This window comes from Neodiprion virginianus, chromosome 2, assembly GCF_021901495.1.
Source record: "Neodiprion virginianus isolate iyNeoVirg1 chromosome 2, iyNeoVirg1.1, whole genome shotgun sequence".
Taxonomy (NCBI): domain Eukaryota; kingdom Metazoa; phylum Arthropoda; class Insecta; order Hymenoptera; family Diprionidae; genus Neodiprion; species Neodiprion virginianus.
In genome coordinates, this window is record NC_060878.1 from 12372353 (window position 1) to 12394816 (window position 22464).

The 22464-nt window shown below is 36.8% G+C and overlaps 1 protein-coding gene across 4 annotated transcripts in view; it reads right to left on the bottom strand.

The window, feature by feature from the left end:
* The window catches only part of LOC124296925 (matrix metalloproteinase-14), a 28516-nt gene extending 11381 nt beyond the window's left edge, over positions 1–17135 (bottom strand). For all 4 annotated transcript variants that reach the window (XM_046747364.1, XM_046747362.1, XM_046747365.1 and 1 more), the window contains exons 1-3: positions 16183–17135; positions 5970–6093; positions 1420–1527 (exon numbers count right to left, since the gene is read on the bottom strand). In XM_046747364.1, coding sequence (XP_046603320.1) covers positions 1420–1527; positions 5970–6093; positions 16183–16323 — 373 coding nt within the window. In that variant the 5' untranslated portion in view covers positions 16324–17135. The remainder of the gene's footprint in view (positions 1–1419; positions 1528–5969; positions 6094–16182) is intronic.
* Between the last annotated feature and the right edge of the window lie 5329 nt (positions 17136–22464).

Sequence of the window (22464 nt, forward strand, 5' to 3'; positions counted from 1 at the left end):
CTCTTATCCAACAATATTTTCACCAAGATTTCATACCGCAGATTGCGTTACAGTTACCCTGCATAAAAAGTTTATTAATTTACGTAACTTTCCAGGCACTATTGATAATTATTACCGCTGATTTAACTATTGCGTACTTATGTAACCGAGCTACGTGGCCGGGCAGAAAAACTGTGGAGGGATCCCAGGAATACCGGCCACTTTCAGCTTGTTGCAATTTTCAGTCGTCACGGTTATCGATGCCAAACATAACTTTCGGCAGGTTTACCACAGTTCTCGAGGCTCCTAGATTTCGTTCTATCGGTTTCTCAGGATTTTTTGTCATTAAATGGACACTTGGAATCTGATCCCGCCGTATTGCACAGGTCGCAAACAAATTTACCCAAAAAATGCAATATGGCGTCGCTGTGAGCAATCAGCTGATCGAACGTATTTGGCAAATTCTTCGAACATCAATACCGAAAAAACATCGTCCAAGCTATGAGACTATTATTTCATGACATTAAGTCAATTTATAGTAAAATATGAGAAAAACCGCTTTTATAATAATATTCGATATTTACTGCTTCAAAACGGCAGCTTCTGAGTTCGAGGTTCCGAGTACAAAACTGATGCAGAGAAAAGGGCTGGTGAAACGATGGAAATGTTCGCCCAACACTGTAGACATTTGCATTTCAATATGAACTTCGTTATTCAGACTTTAAACAAGCGATGTCCAGTTTTCGATGTGGAGGAGGAGACACGCTCGAGTGATTATTATTTTTGTTTAGTTTGGCGTTGTTATTATTGTCATTATTACTAGGCCCCTTTCAAAGTCAGGTGCAAATTGTTGACTCGATATTTAACACGGCTCAGGCTTAGCGAGCGAATAAATAATAATTGCCGCGAGGCGCGTGCTAAGCAGAGACAGGAAGTGAACGACGAAGTTGTTACAGAGTTGTCAGTCAGGCGGTGGCTCAGCCGGTTTAGAATAGCGTGAGCCTAGCATACAAATCGATTTTTTCTTTTTGCCTCGGTTTTACTCGCTCACCCTATGACGCGGGTAACTCAATAATCGTCGTTTGCCACTCAGAATTCAATATCTGTTACTATTACTTTGGGTTAGGTAACATTGTCGAGTGACTAAACCTACGGCCGGTAAAATTTCTAACGACAGGTCATTTACCGTTACTGCGAGCCGACTAGTTAGCCAGTTTGAGTTTTAGTCAGAAGCGCATTCCACGTTCAATCACGGAGACCTTGAATTTGGAAGGAATAAACACAGGACAGCTTGTTTACTTCTTTACAACTATCCTTGCTACGATTATACGTGCGGCTTAAGACTGAGTTATGTATAATGTCCTTAAAATAATTCAAGAAAGAATTGAATTGACGTATAGGATAATTAACCGGTTTTCAGTATAATTCTGCTTAACGTACCTTGAAGAGCGTATCTCTTTGACCTGCCGTCTGTGCTTGGACCAACTTTATCCTTTACGCCACAACGCGGCAAGGACATTAGATGAGCTGTTTCACCGTCCAAGTTACCTGCGGGAAATAAATGCACGAGTGTTATTTCATCTCGGAAACATGGCAGGTACTTTTTTATGGTATAGAATTACACCCAATTATTCTCGTACACTATTAATGAATGTATAATGTAAATAACGACGAGATCTTACGTGAACTCTATAAAAAAAAATATACAAGATCTCGGGTAGGAAGATTCTTATTCTCGCAAATCACTCAGGAATCGCTCGACCGACATTGTTCAAAATCTGATCACTTCTAAGTCGAATCAAGCCAACCCAATGCATCAAATTTTATCCAACACTCGAACTACCAGACCAGTCAAAATGACCGGTATTACAATTTCATTTTAAGATTCCTACATCACGTTACATTTTACCTCGGTAATTCTGGTGTTAAATTGGTTGATTCGTTCTCGAGTTAATGCTGAAACTAAAAACCATTCAATTTTTGGCAATGGCTCAGGTAAATGACTGGATCTATTTTTCTTAAAATTTAACCTGTTCGGGGTGAAGAAGAAGCGCTCCGTCAAGTCGAGAATCAACAAAATCTTTTGTTTGGTTTTCAATATATCATGGATCCAACAATTAAGAACACATAAAAAATTGGCCTCGGAATATTTTCAACGCTTGCAAAACCACTCTTTTCTAGCAGAGGGAGGAGCGGTGAGTTCTGAAAGAACGAAAAAGTGAATAATGAGTTGAGATGGGGAACCGGGTAGAGCGAATGAAGGTCTCTCCGATTAATGTGTAATACAGGGTGCAAAATGCGTGTAGGAACATGATTCACGGCGGGAATGAATCTACGGAGATGATCAACCTCGGCTTGTTAAACGAAGCGAGATGACTCAAGTTAACGAATCGGGTGAGTCACGTGAACACGTATCAAGCCCAGGATCATCAGAGCGAATGCAAAGTCCTGCAGTTCAATGATCTGCAACGCGACGAGGCGGCGAGTCGACGCCGCGGTTGGAATTTTGATTCTGCAACTTGTACATATATGTATACATAGGTATATACATCCATAAAACACCAACCGAGTCACGTCGGCGGCTTCGCCCCAAGTACCTGGTTTCCAATCCGCGAGATGAATTCCTCCGCAACCGATTTTTACACAATAACTTTACGCGGAAAGTTGGTCTCCGACAAGTACCCGCAAACAATTGCTCGATTTAGCGAAACCGAGTCCTTTCCTGCATTGCAGGTATAAGCTGCAGCTCCACACGCAGAGTGAATGAGAAAAGTACCAAGCCTCCGGATCAAGGATTTTGGTCAAACTTCTACGGATGTTTATGGAGCTAAAAATGTGAAAATCCTGATACGTAGTTTCATCAAATCGGCCTTCTTCCATTCAATTTAAAATAGATTACTTCACCGATAATTATTTGTAGTTACTTCTCTATTGTTCTGAATTAGTGTATCCGCTCACACTTGGATCTATTAGTCTCTATCATTGAAACTTCATTAGAGGACGATGAAACATATCGAAGGAAAAAACACACAACAGGTTTTGTTTGCCGAGGTATTTTCCTCGTCGAACTGCTGATATAATGAACTTTGACCGAAGTGATTGGTAGTGAAAAGAGGCCTATTAGAAACAAACCGGGAAGTTTGACGATGAGCTGAATCCATAAACCAGAGGCCGTGGGTATACTTTTCCTGTGCGTGAGGAAATCCCTGGGAACCGCAGGACCAGAACCGATTAAAAAGAAAAAGTCCGTTCAGTGACAACTGATTCACACTCTGGTGAAATCATCCTGTACACCCCGAGCTGTACGAACGGAGAAAGAGAAAGGGAAGAACTAGAAAAAGATCAGCTAGCTCAGTGAATTCTGATCGTATAATCCGGCCTCTGACTAGGCATTGATGATGTGTATAAGTTAATTAGGGAGCATATAAAATGCGGAACCAATTCCCCTTCCGCGAGCTACGGCAATGACGATGAGAAGAACGGGAAACGGATTTATTTGCATGTAACGCCACGCGAGGAAAGGTTGAATAATTACATGCATGTAACGTAAATGCATGTACGTACATATTTACCAGTTCAACCTTGGACCGCGACTAGTTTGTAAAAATATTACTGACAATGAGTATACCATTATTTCTGTCGAAGCGCCGCGGTGATGCACTGTCTGTAAAAATAGGTACAGTTCTCGCAATTGCATAAAAAATATATAGGAAATTCTGTGACAATATCCCCGACCCTTTTTGACCTCACAATTTTCAGCCTCGTTGAAATATTTTCAAGCAATTGTAAAGCCCCTCCAGAACGCTCAAAATTTATGTATATTCTTTTCTTTTGCTCATTTTATGCTGCGTGTTTGAGTTATGAGTATGCAAATTTTCTTCAAATTTTCAATATATTCTCTAAGAAAACTCAATGATATTTTTATAAATATTTTGCTTGGATATATGTACTAAAAATACTACAACGTTGACTGTAACGGTACGTATATGACGACAAACAAATTGAATGCAAAAAGAAGAACGTTTCACGGCGGGAGACTTGTAAAAAAAAAAAAAAAAAATTTTTTTCTAAATGGTCGGTCAGACGTATTTGCCTACAAAAAAAAAGCTGACAGCGTTGCCTGACACTATTTTTGATTTATCTGCAAGACGATTTCAAAACGTTTGAACAACAGCTTCTTTGAGCAAAGAATATTAAATATTTCGAACTGCTCAAATTTAAAACGATGTTGTCTAAATCCCGGTGATTTGGCATGGAATCCCCATTATATGTGCACCTACAACGTATTCTGTGGACTCTGGTTGAAATTTAAATTCGCGTTCCCGGATTAATAGCCGAGAGTGAATCATCAGGAGATATTGTAGCCGGAAGATAGTGCGGACTGCAGAATTAGTAACGTTTGATACATGGGCTGACACGTCGCGACGTCTTGTGTGCCATCCTGGATATCGTAAATCATATATTCATGCGTTTTATGCGCTGCTTCGTTCCGGTGCATCAGTCCAGTGACCTGAAACTGTTGTCGCGTGGTATCAGAAGCAATAGACGTCGGAAAGTCGAATTGATAACGTCTTATGGAAGTAAAAACAATCGCCGCGAAGTCGTCGTTTTCTTTGAATTTTTCATTCATAGCGCCGATCTCTTCACGAATAGCCGCTTAAACCTTTTTAAATCATCGAAAAAATGTCAGCTTAACGTCTGTTTCATTAAAATTTGTAATTACTTCCTTGAAAATTGTCACTTTGACGTCACTTTGCTTTAAATTTGTCGTTATTTCATCAACGTCTGTTCTTAAAAATAGTCCTTCAGATGTCTTAAAACCGCGTTGAATAAAAATAGTCGAACGCGATGCTTTCACCCCTTTTTCGTAAATAAACATATCTTTTCAACTGCTTTTTGCTAATAAAAATTTACGGCGTAACGTGTTTTTATTTTCCGGTTTCATTTGAGTGGCATTCAACGTTGCAATATTTTGAGCGTGAATTTAACCGTTTCAGTAACACATTTATCAATTCAATATTTTGGGGGTTTTTGGGTTGTAGCTGATGACGAATCTGAAACCAGAATTTGATAATTTATGAATCCAAAATGGCGAAACCAACATGGCGGATGTAGGATCTAAAAAACAATCAAATTAGACTTTTCCGTATTTTAACAATCATACGAAGCAACAAAGCTCATTTGAAGTTGGAAACAAAAATGTGATAAGGTCAGGATATAAAAATTTTTAAGGTGGGACACCGAGCATCCCAATGTTAGTGAAAGGGTTTAAGCCAAGCCTTTGTAAAAATGAAATCAAATTACTTGGAGCAATTTAAGATGAAAAATAATAATTATATACGTATAGGTATATAATCATAATTACGATGTTTCTTAAGGTATTTTGTCGTGTTTATAAGCTTCGTATGCATTATAAACGTTTATGTATGTCTTTTACGGTGAAAGACGCCGGTTATTGGGGATTCTCGCTGCAACTCGGAGTTAGGCATGGCCTTGCCGAGAGGAGTTTCTTGTCCGCTGTACGTATGTACATATTATATCTATATACAGTCGGAGTGCACCGAGATGTTATCCTTGGCAGTGAACGTATTGCCCGGGCGAATTGTTCAACAAGCTGCAGGCAAACCCACCAGCAAACAAGCCATTCTCATAATTCTTTATGCTAGGGCGGGCTTTCGGCAAATTCCTTTCGTATTACAATTGCAAAACCCATCCGAATTTTCCTTTTCCTTTTTCGTATCCGACCTATCATTTACCGTTGTACATCTACCGCAATTAACCCGCCTTGTTGGGACCTTATTGACGTTTGACTAGACTAGACGGTAAAACACTCGTGACCACCGGCCTTGTAACAGAACAAAATAAAAATAAAAATTTGTAAATTGATACTTTTGATTCAAAAGTTTCGATCCATACGGTATTTTAGCTGCGTTACACTGTCGCGGGTTTCTTGTACGAAATACGAAGAAGTGTAGGTATATTAAACTTACCAGTTATATTTATCCCGGCAAAAGATTGAAATTCAGCAATAGCTTTGGCGAGGGTATCCTCGGATATGATTCCTCCGCTGGCTGGATTCGCTGGCGGGAGATACCCAAACTGGGACAGGTACCGCTGTAATCAGAGAAAAGAAACAAAAATCAGAATGATATTATTATTCGTCAGCGAAGGATATTTTTTATAGTGTAGCGTATCGATTCAGGTTGAAACCATCAAAATCCGTTTTTTTCTTCTCTAGACATACAGCTGACCGAACGAAAAGAATTCGAGTTTTCGCAAATAACTCAGTTAAGGCTCGATCAATTTTAGCTCATAATCTCAAAAGATTAAAAAACCGCATTCATTGAATCAGTCTATTTGTTGCCGAGATATTTTTGAAAACAGAAAAGCAGGAGGCTGAGGGAAAAACTTGTTTCATCAATATCAAGAAGAAGAAAAATAAAGTGATCTTGTCAAGAAAAGAAAGCAGGAACGAGAGAAAAATTATTTTAGGGTAAAAAATTTGCTATGCAATATGTATTATCAGTTATGATTGCAAAGGAAGTGCGATTATAGTTCCAAACGATTACAATATTGTGTCACGTAGCACAATTGCATGAACGAATAAAACGTTTTACGCATTCTTGTGCGGTTTGTTGCACCGTCTGGCATGATTCACTGACACTTACATTGAGGATACATAGGGTGTACAGTCTGAACAGGAAAGTAGAAAGAAACAAAGAAACGTAAAATTGAAATTTCAGAAGTTGTGACCAATGTAAGGTGAACGAAGTTGAATTCCATAAAAACGATGACTCCTATTTGAACAGAGAGATTTTTCGAATCTACGAATCTGATATAAAAAGTCGAATTATACATATTATGTATTATATGTGTGCGTGAGTTTTTTCATAGCAAGTGTGGACCCTTAATCGAAACTGTTGCACAGGTGCGCATCGCGATTGATTCGCGGTATTTCCTGTACTCAATTGTGTAAAAGTTTATATATAGATGCATCTTAATTCTCAGAGTAGGACAAAGAAGACGATGTGAAGCCAGAATTAAGGAAGTCAATTCACCGTAAACAGCGGATTGTATAAATAGCAATGTGGTTAAGCTCGATTCTTAAAATTGTATCCAAGATAAAAATAATATAATAAATCACGCATACAGTACAAAGGAGTAGTCGTTGCTTATTTTTTTTTTCATTTGCTTTACCTTGAAAAAAATTTCTCAAAAAATTGGAAAAACATGCATCATTGGCGTCATTTTGCTTTCACAACGATTGCAGAAAGGGATAAAACGATTAATAATCGAACCGAACTGACTAATGCCGCAATTTTAGCTTATGTAATGGCGGGATTGATATAAACAACCGTTATTTAATGGACGTGTGCTTAATCAAGCATTATAGATATTCACGTATACAATAAGCAATATATCTTGATCTATGGCGTGCTAAAATTGTACAGTTAATATTTCGTCACCGATCCCCCACCCCTTTTCTATAAACTCCTCGGATAGTTTTGTAACTATATAGACAATATTGTTTACACAAATGAAAATCATACAAAACCAACCACATTAATATGTGGTTAATGTGATCTAATTTAGTAATTTCATGGTAATAATGAAAAAGAAATAATAATCATAGGGATTATTATAGAAACATGCAAATAAGTGCAACTGAAATTCACGACTGCTGGGTTGAATAAAAAAAAGAACGTCATCGGAGAAAATTGTTTAAAAAAAAAAAATCGGGAAAGTTTGACGGCTCTGGTTCTTGGATTTGGCCTTGAAACGGCGCCTTCTCATCTTTCACCTGCGCGTAGTACGTCAGACTATGAATACGTTCATTCATCAGTCTTCGGTTGGTTCATTTATTGCCGGAGGTGTAATTACGCTTGAATTCTGATAAATCAGTTTCTTTGAATTTCCGCAAGATTGTCGTTCAATATCAAGGCGTTACTTCCAAGTAAAAATTATCCACTACCTGCAAGTTCGTCGATTAGACTATCCCCGGAGGCGAGTATTCGAATAACTTCTGGTGTGAATCATCAATGACTTATACTTAACGTAACCGGTATCGATACGACGAATACAATTAACACCGCGTTGCAATACGAAACGAAAGTGTTGGAGAAAAACGGACGAAAATCGCTTTACCCAATTACAAGCTGCGTCATCGATGATCGAGACGAATGCAAATTGATCAAGAACACATTTTTTAATCACATTTATCGAATAGTCGTTCCTTACTAAACTTGTGCTGTTTCGAATGTTCCCGTTTTCCTAAAGAACTCAGAAATTCGTATTTCACAGTTTCTTTCTTTGCCTGATTGTAAATGAGATGTAGCTTAGAACTTTGGGAAATGATATCACTTAGAAACGTGTCGGAAATTGGTGGAAAAATTCGAACACATGGGATTGGGTTGTATAATAGTAATATGCCATTACCACAAAGTGAGAGAAAATGGATTGCAAATGTGAATTCGCCAATTTTTCGAACTTTGATACATATTCTTCATCGTTTAAAAGCATGCTATAGTAATTCTTTACCGACTGAGCAAAATATTACTTAATTATAATATTATCAAAGCGTACTCGCACTACTGATGTAGAAGTGCCGCAGTCAATGCTATTCTATGCGGAATGCCAAACTAAAATATCCAAAATATTTTTCGTTTCGCGCGGGAAGCATTTCTTGGCATCGTTGTTTGAAAAAAGAAATGATATTTTGTTCGTTGATAAGCGCAATCGGCTTTGCATGTAGAATTGTACCGACTGTGACATATTTACATAAATAATGCATTATAGGCGTTAATAACAGTCACAATGAATAGCATTTGACACGGTCGGTAAGTACTAACTAAAGCATCCCCTTAATCAAGGTTGTCCTTTCCTGGGATTAAATTTGTGAAGAAAGTGTAATTTCTTTCAACTCCATAAGCTTTCCAGACTCGTAATTTCACGTCCGTAGCTCTTCATCCGAAGAATTTAAAAAAAAGAACCTTCGGCGACGATGTGTACGTAAAACGAAATAATCTTTGGCGAGTGCGTATCTCATATCTCTGCCTCCTTATCACAGATATAATTTGTACCAAGGCGTTTCTGTAGGCATTGTAGATACGCGTTTAATGTTGCCCTGGTATAAGGCGTGGGGATTCATTAAACAAATATGTTGCATGACTGATTGTGTAGTGTAAACGAAAGGTGCAGCCTGCTCGCTCCTCGACGATTCACTGTAGAAAAAATTATCATCAGGCCGCAAGTTCCATGCCACGAGGCGAAATGACACGTGCGATTATTCCTGAGAAGACTAATCGCTCGGACGCTGCTGGCATCCGTATTTTTTCTCATTATTATCACTGCAACAAACTGATATCATGCGAGTCATTTGCGGCGTTGCAGACGCGATTTTAATATGAATCGATCCCTCCATGAAGATAGCAAACGAGTAGTCGCAACAGGTAAACAGACCTGTTGTACAGTCCAGTCAAAAAGTGTTGAAAACGAAAAATCAAGAAACAGAGGTTTAGAATCAACAACTGAATTGAGTTCTGATAACTTTTATCAAAAAACTATTACCTGGGTATAAAAAAAGATTGAAAACTGTATTCTGATCAAAACAGATCAGTGATTAGTAATCTGGGACGCTTTGTATCATCGACGATCAATTATCGATGTCAAATTCTTATAGCTTGTCCGATATCAAAGAACAATAGCTCATTTCGTTGGCGAATGAATTCCGCACAAATTACCCGACGACGTGCGTTTTCTATATATTGATGATTCTGACAAGTATTAGTTTATTATAATCAACCCTCATGTTCGTTTCATCCAAGTTGTTTTTCCGGCCAATCCGCGGAGATCTGATCAAGAATTTAAGTTCAATTACTTTATTGTAAAAAGAGGGCGATGACATTGTTTTCACCTAATTCGACTTAAATCAACTTAAGTTGTACTTGTACCATCCTCATTTTGTATAAACTCTATCGTTTGGACGTTGTTGTTACCGGAATGTACGCCTAATGCATAATTGATCGCTCAGCATCAAAGACAGAAACTGAAAGGTAATAGAGTTGATAACGAAAGTCTTTATGTTGACTCTTTCTTCTTTCCTGTCTTTTTAGCGCGTCTCTGGTTTGCGTAGATCTCCTCTTTGTTTTGCATTCTTTTATGATTATTCAAATTTCGGTGGGCGGCCCGGCCTTGAGTGAGAGGTCTTTGTCAATGCGATCGAACGCATCAGTATTCCACAGAACCTCGCATCTTCGAGTCAAGTACTGAATATAAAAGAGTCTTTGTCCTATCTGTTAGGCACATGTTTCTCCGCTGCTGACTTCTTCTCTTTTTCTCTCAATCTCCTCGTCGCACTTCTGCATCGGTTTCTCGCTATGTACCTTCCCGTGTGCAAAGAAAGCAAAATCTTTAGCTGACTTTCAATTTTAAACCGAAGGTTCAGAACCTGCCACTAAAGTCAATCCAGTTAGATTCATTCGAAATCCACGAATTGAAACTAAAAATTACTTTTGAATGCTACCGATTTAACTTTTTTCCCGATCTGTTGAGTTTCTTGCTATTAATAAAACTTTTAATCACAAGAGAGCCGCCTGCGATGATCCGAAGCTGATGGCATTCTTTCGTTTTACTGAGATAGTTACATTAGGTATATATAATTAGATTTGTGGACAAGTTTGGCACGTTGAGAAGATACGAGATAATTTATCGTTTGCAACGAGCTCGAAAGCTCGTGCGAAGATAATCACAATCTTCGCGCTATCTCGGTCTGAAGACACAGTTTTTATATTCTGCGGTAGTATTCTAAGAGAGTGCGAAACGCGACGCAAGGCTCTGATTGCATCTGAATTGTGGAGTTTCTCACTTGTTTTCGAATCCACGGTGATTCAGATAGCGGCACGTGCGGCGCACTGAATTGGCGACACGTCGCAATTTAATCGAATCCACGCATGCAGTCTTCTTCTATTCCAATATGGAATTTAATCTTGATAAACACGAAGAAGAGATTTGAATAGGAATTTTCCTACCGCGTGTTGATGCGAAGAGGGCAGAAATCCTGGCAAACTATGCGTTGCACGTTTTTGTTCAAACAACAAGAAATAGAGTGAAAATAATATCGTAAACAGGGATTTTACACGTGTCATATGCCGCATTTGCTTCAGGCTCGCTCGCCTCACTCTTAATATTCCAATGACAGCTCATTCGTGTTCGGACTGTGGGATCTTCTCACACGAAGGCCGCTGCCTCCACGAAGTCAACGATGATCTCCATCTATTTCCGCGTCAAGTCACATACATCATTAACAATTTCCTACTACGATACGAGACGATCTTTTTCAAGGGATTCCGGGATACCTTCTGTTTTACCATCAGATTCAACAAATCGAGTGTTGCTCTTTCTTCTTCTACCGAGCGACGAAGGGTGCGTCTAGAAATTAGCTCCCAGTGCTGTCGACTGTCTTTTATCTCTTCTGCGCTGTCGAGTTTGTGACTAGCTCTGCCTCTGTCCTAGGGAATTTTTAATGCTGCCAGCTAGTTTCGGAACGCACACGAAGTCGCTTCAAATTTTCCTAAATACATAGTTTATCGTTGCACTTGTTTCGCCGCTGAGAATAGTTCGATAAATTGATGAGAAGATACGCAAAATATGCCATAACCTCCAACTAGCGAGTGTTTCCCTCAATTTTTTGAACTTATCATGATGATCCCGCGAATGTAAACCCTAACATTTTTCAAAGTTTGAGGATACATAATACATTACTCGGAAGAACAGAAAAGTATAATTTTCAGAAGCAACAACGTTTTATAGCAAATTACTAAATATATATGTATATAATAAATGTATAAAAGTAATGTATATAATTCAAGTCGCGTCTCATTGCCACTGAGGCGGAAGAACGAGGGCGCGATTTTCAGCTGTTTCAAAAATGTTATTCTCGTCATGATCGAGTTCGACTTACAATGAGATAATGCGCGGATTTCTTAAGCATATTAGATACGTGATTTACGCACTGGTTTGCATGTATGCTTGCGGGCGTATAATCATAGAATTTGACCATCGTGATTCTCCACTTGCTCCAACAATCGAAAAACTACTCGCTTCCGGTTTTAGACTATCATTGACCTCAACCATCGACACATTTTAACTAAATGACGGTTTACAATGTCCGTTACCGTAACCGTAACCCCTTCAGTAGGAAGCTTACAATGCCAACTGGTTACTGTTTCGTAGAATCTGTTTCCGTCGAATCTAACCAAATTTTAACTTTCTACTGAAGCGTTTCTACGGATAGCCAATCAGATTGTAGATATTTACCATATGTCTGGGTATTCGTTGTAGATGCAACCAATAACAAGGTTGTACCGTACGGAGATTGTAGATGAGCCTTTGAATTTTTACGGGAATTGAAACGTTTACTAAAGCGGTTACGGTTGCAGTCACAGACATTGTAAACCGCTAACGTACGTAAGTCAAGGTAAGCGAGAGACTGCACTTTGGATTCATATAAGATGTCAAACAGCTGCTCTACATCTTGTTATAGAGATATTTAAATTGCTGGACCAAAAATTATAAAAGGTGTTTGTGTGCACCGAAATATTCAACGATAGAAAAAAAATTATTACAAAGAGTATTTGCTTCAATCTAGAGCAATTCTTGTACCCAAGAAAAGGTTCTCAATTCCACCTGACAGAGAAAAATTGAAGCGTTCTTTCTCGCAATGGTAGAAAATAGCAGAATATTTAATTTTTTTGAGTTTTCAGTTCAAGATCTTTCCTCCCCCGCAGTTTAAGTCCGGTTATAATGAATAATAAATAATACGTTTCGAGATCACCATATAGGGTTTGAAAATATCGATGCTAAGGTCATCGTTAATGTTCGACAAATTTATTTAACTCAAGGCTGCAAAGTTCGAGATATTCGAATTCAGGTTGAAATTTATGAGCAGAGTATAAACTCGAGCAGATAAATTTACTGACCGACAATATTCGATATTAAAATGTGCAAATCGATAGCCGCTTTCGAGTTCCGTTTTGCATTGTGAATAACAGACGGTTAAAATCGAATGTGTGCGCAATAGCGGAAGCGACCTTTATCCAGTCGGCGGAGTGTGCAAACGTTTCTCGAATCTCTGATCGATTCTGACTTGTGACGTTTTGGTCGGTTTTGGTCGTCTGGTGACTTACTCGTCGCTGCTGCGTGCAATTAACTGTTTTTGTCATCAGTGCAGGCAGGCGCGTTATGACGAGACAAAGAATCGCGTGACTCGACGGCGCAGACCTTGCCCGGGTGAAGCGTTTTATCAACCTGGCTATTATTGTTATTATCATTATCCTTCCCTGGCGGTGTAACACGCGTGTAAGTATAGTAAGCCGTCGAGTCTGACTGTGTATCGATGTTTCCACTGCTTGGCGGCCTACTGCAGCGCTTCGCTACTTCGCCTAGCTTTGCTCAAGCAACATGGCGTCAAAGTCGATAATCAGCTGACCGTTTGAGGTTCACTTCACCGAGGTCAAGGCACGAAAGACCTTGCGCAATGTGTTACGATTCCGTTTTGTCATATTAAGTTGATTTTAGTCATAAAAGGGGATGAAAAAAAATTTTCAGATTAAATACAACTGTTTTTCACGCTAGGCTAGGTTAGATTAAATTAAATCAAGCTATGATAGGGCACAATGTATTCTAACACCAGATGGCGTATTTCGATATGTTTGATCTTACAAACCAGACAAAATTACATACTGGAATAGCTACTAAATTCAAATTTAATGTGAGATATTGTTTTTTTTGTCTAACAATAAAAAAAGTGACTGCAAATTTGTCAGGTTATATTAACTGCTGAGTGATAAAAGGAATTAATACAAGAAAATAGTTCTAACTAAGAATGCAGCGAGCGCATACATATTATCAGGTCAAGTATCGATGTTCCCACTGCTAAGATTGATTACTTCGTCTAAGTAGCATGGCGCCGAAGTGAATAATCAGCTGATTGTTTCAGGTTAATTTCACAGTTATCAAGATACAGAATAGATTGTGCAGCTGTTACGATTCCCTTGCGTTATAAATACAGAAAACAAAAAAATACCTTCAATATCAAATGCGGTCTTTTTCGAGTAGAATTTGTTTTATCTGACCAGATTTTATGTTTCGATAAGTCTACCTACACAAGATCCCAAAAGCTGACCATAAATTCTGTTACCACTGCCGCGTGAAACTGATACAGTAATAAAAACTGCAGAAAAAGTTTCAGGACAACATCACGTGGTCAGCAAAAAAAAATGGCCGAGTTCGCCAAGATTGTTTTCTCATACGCGTTGCGTGATTTTCAGATGCAGCCAGAAGCGTGACAATTCATTGGCAACTTTCCACTCGACTTGTTGCCTTATCGCTTTCCGCGTATCTTACAATCCGTTGTAAAGTTATCACGTTCGGTTAAATCGCTTGCGGTTGCGTCTTAGATCGTTCATTTTGTGATCATACGGACAGCCGTCTTCCGGTAGTTAGTCATTGAGATACCCGAGCACAGCCTCGGTGAAGGTGAGTGACGTTACGAGGTGGAATCTCTCGTTACGTCATATGGAAATAACCGGTCTCACTTACCAACTCACAATCAATGTAGTAAAATAATCTCTCGATCACATTCATATCTTCCATGGTTCGTTTTTACACTACAGCGATTTTCCACCGAGTAACGAATAATAAGAAAAAATGCTTTAAATTTGACAATTTTTATGTCGATAATTGCTCACCCAATTCGATCGGTTCTACTTCCAAGCGAATGTATGTTTAGTATAGTAAATTGAGAGAATTGTTTATAGAATTTCACCTATAACAAGCGTTGTTATTTTATTTTACATCAAAGCAAAAACCATCGAAATGCGTCTTAACTTCGAGAATTTTTTACTGCATAACTACTACTACTCACTCAATGCAGTGGCCTTTTTCACTCGGAAGTACGTTTGTTCGGGTACATTTACACTCTTTGACTATGAAAATTCGTCAACACTAAGTTTTCTTATTTTATATAACTGTAAATGTCAAGAACGATTTCAGATTTACCTTTAAACAAAAAATAATAACAATCATACAAATAATAAATGACGACTAAGTGAAATAAGTACACAGTTATTGAGATAAGAATACCCGATATTCATCTATCTACACATTTGGTAAGCAAGTATATAATTCAATTAGATTGAGTAACGTCAACACCGTATCTTTGTAATGTAGTTAACGTGCCTTTTATCAGCGGAAAGAAGACGAGGAACGTCATCCACAAGGAATTTACTTCGACGCCTAAACTCGACGCAATTTTTACAACTATTCCACTTGGGATATACAAGTCTGAACTCTGTATTAAACTTTTCATATCGCACATATTACCCTGCTCTTTTTATCAACGAAAATAGGTTGACACGTGTTTTTTCAGTTTCCTGATTTACGGGCTTGGTTCCATTTTACCGTAGATTCAAAATCTCAGGTATGGCATCCGTAATAATTCGCTCGTTTAAAAAAAACATTCACAGTCAGATTGAACCATAAATCAAGTTTGTTCGAAATTTGATCGCGCTTTGTAAAAAAAAAGTATTTATATTTTTTCCCTGTCGTTAAACCAGCATTTTGACGAATTTAATGAGTCGATAACAAGATAGATTGAGAAACAATATTTTCTTGCAATCGTGTGTATCGAACTCTTTGAAGAGTGACAAATGTCTCCAGACCCCATGAAACATGGTTAAGAATTATTTTCTCTCACGATTTTACAACTTTTAAACATTCTGAATTAACTGAACCTCCTATAACGGTACAATCGATACAAAATAAACAATATTTTGTTTTGATTCATTAAAAATATCATTAATTAGCTGTTTTAAAATTGTTAATTTATCAGGAATAAAATTTCAAAAATTAGACATATTCCTCAAGGTGGTAAGAATTATTTGCCTTTTCTATACTTTGAAGAAATTGAAAATAGGCGATTTTGTGATCGAACAATTCGGTGAAAATTTCATGTACTTCGTCTTTCTGAAAGAAAGTCATTTTCAAAATATGAATATAGAAACATGTTTGATACATATTACGTATATACTCGTAACACTGCTACACGTGAGCGCCAGCATTTTTCAATCATTACTCTTTCTCTGTCAGTTTAGTCTGTTTTACTTTTTTTCGAAATGGTTTTTTTACGGTTCATCATCAACTTACCATGGCTCCAGTTTCCGATACAACAGGTGCAGCTTCCGCTTCGGCATTACAAAGGGCAGTGCAACAAACCAGCATGATAATCAGCGTTCCGGCAAGCCGGAGGGTACGAAGTGACGCTGACATTTCACGTCCGTTCGTCATTATCTTTTCCTCAATTTATCTCGACTTTTTTTTTTATGAATTTGTATATTTCAATATCAAGTTGTTGCGTTATATTTACTACCGCATTAATTTACTTTTCTGTCGACACGAAAGACAATCGCTTCCTCTTTCCTTTGGTGAGTTATTTTTTATTTTTTTTTAATCGATCTCTCAAAAACTGAGCAGTCAACGAAGTAGAAAAATCTTTATTTTCATTACGATTACTGCCACTCGCGATACGATCGCTCGGTTCTACTATTACTGTATATTAATATAGCACTAACCACTCTTCACGTTCAATACAATAAGAAGCATTATTTATTTATTATTGTCATTAATACCGTTATCGTTAATAATGTTACACCCGTCTGTTTAATACAGAAAAAAGAATTTACTACAGAGTTAGAAGCACCGGTTCTATTTTAATTAATTTATCATTCCCTTCTTCCAGACTTGGTTCATTTGTTTATTTATTTATCTAAATGTATTTCGAACGATTCTCGAACGATTATTAATATTGTTTAACGATAAATTTATACAAGCCTGTTACGATACGCAAATAAAAACGATACTTCAACACACTTGTGTATATATCACATACGTATGTGTATGTACACATACATATATATGATGCACTTATTTCCGATTCCCGTTATCTGTATGGACTAGCAGTTGTGAAATGTAAAGTAGCAACTATATACGAACGTATTTATTTGTCTGTAATAAAATGAGAAATGTGCTTTCTTCTGGTGTTTAATAAATGAAAAAAGGCGCGATCGCGAGCTGGCCTATCGAATTCCGCCGCCACTCTGACTCACGGCCTGCCAGTCATCTGGTTTTATGCTTACAGGTGGCCCCCCACCGTACGATTAGCCTGAATTTCCCCTTCTCTCGATTCGAATGAATCTCCCTTACGCTGGTATTAATCCTCAGTTCTAACAATGGCTCAAAGTTGCGGCTATTGAAATTATACAAATGTGTTGTATATCGTTCTATGCATATGTAGCGAAATTATATATTCGTCATTTTATTTCCAGCTGAATTAGAAATGGAAAACGAACGTCTTAACGAACTTGATAATCCGTGAAACTTTTATTCACATTTTAAAATCACAAACAATATCGATTTTTCATTTTGATTGAGAAATATCGCGGACGCTAATCAGGCTCGTATTACGATTAGAAAACTCTTTATAACAGCAGTCTCTGAAACATGTATTTTTTTTTTTTATTTTTTTTATTGTTTTTTTTTTTTATTCAGAAGCGAGTTCAATACACTTTCTGTTGATGAAAATTTGCTGTCAGCGCGATGATAAAAAATCAAATATTTAACGGTACAAACGTGACGAAACAAAAAGTTTTTCTGAATGAGAAACCGATGTACAAATTAGAGAATACGTTTATTATGTATATGACCGTACAAATTTTTTTTCTGCAGTATTAAAAAAATCGTGTAAGCTTGGAAACATATAAATTCTGCAAACAAATTAAAAAAAAAAAAACACGATAAAGTATAAATATGACCACAAATATTAATAAGAAAGAATTTTTATTCCCTTCCCGAAACCTGTCAATAAAGTAATCAAAATTTTTCACTCCTTTATTTACTCCATTCGTTTCTCTCTGGTTTTTCCCTACGTTTCGAGAACTCTCTTCTGATATCATCTAGTATCGGATCATTTCTTTACGTGTAGTTCTAAATACGGTTTGGCTATCTCGGTTTCATTATAATTCATTGGCCCTTGATATATTTGACACATCACACCACCCCGGTGAATAAATTATCGAAATGCTTGAGTGGACAAAAATTGTGCAAAGAATATATTATATATTATAGTATATACCGAATGACCCCGCAGTCGTTTTCACTGTGCAGCACCAGCAACGAGCAGCGCAACAACTTGCAATGTTAGCAATGTTTTATAAAATTTTAGCATCGAGTCGCAAAATAGAAGAAATGAAACAAGTGAAGGATGAAAAAGGCTGGAAATTAATTAACCTCGAGTAAAGAAAATGTTATGGAAAAAACACGACGGAGCAAATTTCTGTCAATTTGGTCATATTTTGGTTTAGCCGCACTAACTTTCGACAGTTACCTCGATGTTCACAAACGCAAGCAGTAAACGCGAACAAAAATCATTCGGTATAATTGAAGTTAAAAAACTAAATGAGAATTCGTGAAGTTTTGATAGAAACAAGCAAAGAAAAACACTTTCGAATAATTCGAGAAACTTATTCCGACAAAATTGTAAAATTTCAACCTTGGTGTCCGTTTTGCCCCCATTTTCCTTGCTTGTACTTTTAACTCACTTACATCAGTCCGTATCAATCAGCTGTGACCCAGTTTTTCTGGCTTGTAAACTTGTGTACACATGTATATGTATATAGGTACATACCTGTATACCTGAATCGTTGGATTGATTTTTTGTCTAATCGCTGAAACGAATTTCCTTTATCGTTCATAGGGAAAAAGTGGGATTTGCCAGTGATACGACTCTGGTTTGTGAATTACTATATAAGTTATAATGAGGAAATATTTTCTTCCGTATAATTATACTGCTTAGTTAGCCAACTCAGTTTCAGGAAAACGATATTTAAATAAGTCTAACAAAGTTTGTGGTCGCATGCTCTTTAAGAAAAAATCTGCAACGGTATTTTCTACACGGTCGTTGCATCCTATCGGCTAAATAGTAAGTCAAGTCGCTGATTTGTAGACGAATGATAACAATGAGCATAATTTGTTAATCGAGAATTTTAGCGATGCTACCTGTGCAATGAAAAAATTGCAGCACACAACGCGTAACCATGATATATACCCACGGTCATCAGCGTATTGGTCACCTAACGAATGATAGTTTTATTAATGTTGCTGTTCTACGGCATTTTGTTATCCAACCATACGCTTGTATATGAAACTTTTACCCGTAGCAATAACGATATGCGTATGGTTTAATCGCTATCGGCGTCATAAAGAGTGATTATCTAACGGCCAAATGGTCCGTCGTCTGCTACAACGTAATGCGCATGCGCGTTACAGGATCTATTTTATTTGAGATGCAGGTCCATCTGACGGTGAAATATCGTACAAAAAAGACGGCCTTAAGACATCCTTTCGATGTATTAAAATCTGTCTCAAGATTGTCCGAGATCCGAGCTTCACGATGTCTTTTTGTTTGTCCAAAAGACGTCTAAAAGACGACTTTCTCACATAATATGAGTTGTCCAGGTGATTTTCTTTCCGCATACAGAGATCGCAGTCAGATTGTAACAACTATTATCTTGGTGGATTGGGTGGAGTTGGAAAAAGGTTCACGCGACTTGTGACATTTGCCCGTGTTCTATAACGACGTGTTAACAGATATTGTTTCCTATCTTCGGTAAATATTGACTGCAAACTATCGCAAGGAACGGAATGAAATAAAATAAAGTTTATCGATGTTTTGCTATCGGGAAACCTTGAAGAAAAAATACGCGTACAATCTAGTTGGTTTTTTGTCATTTTTTTCTTTTTTTGCTTTGTCAAAGAATCGTTTAAAAATTGATTCTGAATAGTAAACGTGGTACATTTTTGTGCCGAGTTGTAATATTTCAAATAATTTGGTACACCGCCGCACTGATGAGAAAATTTTGTGATTAGCAGATTTTGTTCTTTTACTACGTTCAAAATGGTTCCAAATTTTTTTTCTTCCTACAGACGAAAAAGCTCGTTATAACTTCTACGATAAAGTATTTTTTTCGTAACTACGAATTTATTAAGTTATTCGTATTATTTGAGTAGTGAAAAATTTCTCAATTGTATAATTTTTTTTCTCTTCAACAGGAATTTGAAACAATTTCAAATTTATTTTCTTAAACAAGTAAATAATTGCAATGACAATGATGTATTTTTTACTCAACTGTGAATTTATGATAACTTTTTTTTTGTGAATAATGGTATAACTTCTGGCGAATTTATCAATAAGACAGATTTCTTATAGATCAATCATAAAATAATTGCATTAGGCGTATGAAAAAATCTACTTGAAAGGATTTGATTCAGATGAAATGAGCTGAGAAAACAGAAAACGGTACAATCATACGATTTTACTGTGTTGAGCTAAATTCCTATCCAGTTTATTCGGATCCAGATATCTTTTTTTTTAATTTTTATTGTGCATTGGGATTACGCCAGATGTATTATTCTACCATTGGCTCAAGTATTGCTTTTTGAATGATTTTTTTACAACAATTTTGGCCGCACACACGTCTCATGGTATCTTTTTCTCTTTCCCTGCTCTTTATAAATTTCGCAATATTTACTCAAATAAATCGAATGGTTCGCAAGTTCTGAACAGTCATGGAATAACAGCTTGTAGACTAAGGGAGTTTACCAGCCTTGACCCACCAACAATTCCACGTTTTCAACGAATCATTACACATTTCGTAAATAAAACACTTTTGAGGGACGGGTAATTCTCGCGTATTAAATCTTCGTGCTTTTAACTATTTTTTTTCGTCACACTTTCAATAATTTCACTAAAAATCAATTTCTTTCTAATTCTCATAGGATTTTCAGACGTAAATTCATGTTGCATTTCACCCTCAATATTGTTTTTATATTTTAACTATCACCATATTTATTTAGGTGTGTGAATAAATTTTTTTTTACAAAAATTCGCATCGTTAGCTAGTTATAATAATCAGAAGGAGCAAAAACCATTTTTCTCGTGTTATTCTTATGAAAAATAGAAAAATTTGATGGGCAACCTCTTAGAGTTAATATTAAGAGCTCAAATTTTAACAGGCGTATTTTTATTCCTGAATGAAACTTTCGAACCTGTAAACAAAGAAAAGAAAATTTGTTTTCTTGTCACATCCTAATATTTATTATTACCGAAACCACGAAAATATACGATCAAAAATATAATTTTTTCATCACTCGTTATTCGAATTAAAAAGTAGAAACAAACCAGAAATATCATTGATTTATTTCTCTGGAAGAGAAGAACAAATAAATAATTAGTTACTAAACAGCTTTTCAATAAATTATAACTCGTACAATAAAGTTGTTTTTTTTTTCTAGGAAAGACATCCGTTGATGAATGTTTTACCGCTAAGAAATCCTGTGGAGCTTTTGTTTACACGAAGCGGAGATTATTTGGAATCTCGCGTCGAGGATTAATAATTCGTGAGTCACATTTACTCGTATTGTGCACGTTTGTACGTGAATAAATTGAGGATACATTACTCATTCGTAGGATGTGGTTGAATGTAGTCTCTAAATGTCGACCGGTGAATTTTCACACTTCTTGTCGAATGATACGAATCTCATTGCTCCAGAATTACTAAAGTTCCTTTGTGAACATTTTTCATAGAATCATACAAGCACAAGGTTTACATCACGTATAAACTGTTCCCTTTTTCTTTTCAATTATTACATCGCACGTATTACTCACAATCGTCACTATACAACAGTCGAATGTCTTCTAAATTTTTACGCCAAATGCCGAATAAAGCATCCAACTGAAAAATAAAGTTACGTGAGAATTATAACTCAATTTTAGCACTGTCAGTTAGCATTCGATTTAGGGGCGTTATGCGTTAGTTGTTGAACGGTACGATTATGTAATTCATTTATCCGATCAAATCGTTGAGGAGTTGGAAAATTTGATGCTTCATTTTTGACAAATGTTAGTGAGTTGAAAATCAATTAAACTTTTTGTTAATTTAGCAAATTAATATATTCCTAGGCTTCCATAGTTTCCTTGAAGATCAAAAGAAAAGAACGATATTAATAAATCTGTAAAGGAAAGATTAGATGTCGATTTTTGGTTCCAAGTCGATCGAATGTCAAATTTCCCAAAATTGAATTGACATTAACGTTGATCGAAAAATAGCAATATTCGTTACCAATGATCGTAAAATGAAATCAAACAAATCTGCTATATTTTTCGTAACTTTGAATCAATTCGAAGAGAAAAATCAATACCCGAACTAACGTTTACTCTAGTATTTATCATTCTGCATTTTGAGAGGAAACATCGTTTCTTCCGAATACGTTAATGTTGATAAATGCTCATAGTGTTGATTTCCGACTCATCAAGCTGTGGACGTTCACCTCGTAAAGATGTAACGTTCGTCGAGATTCATTTCGCATTTCTCA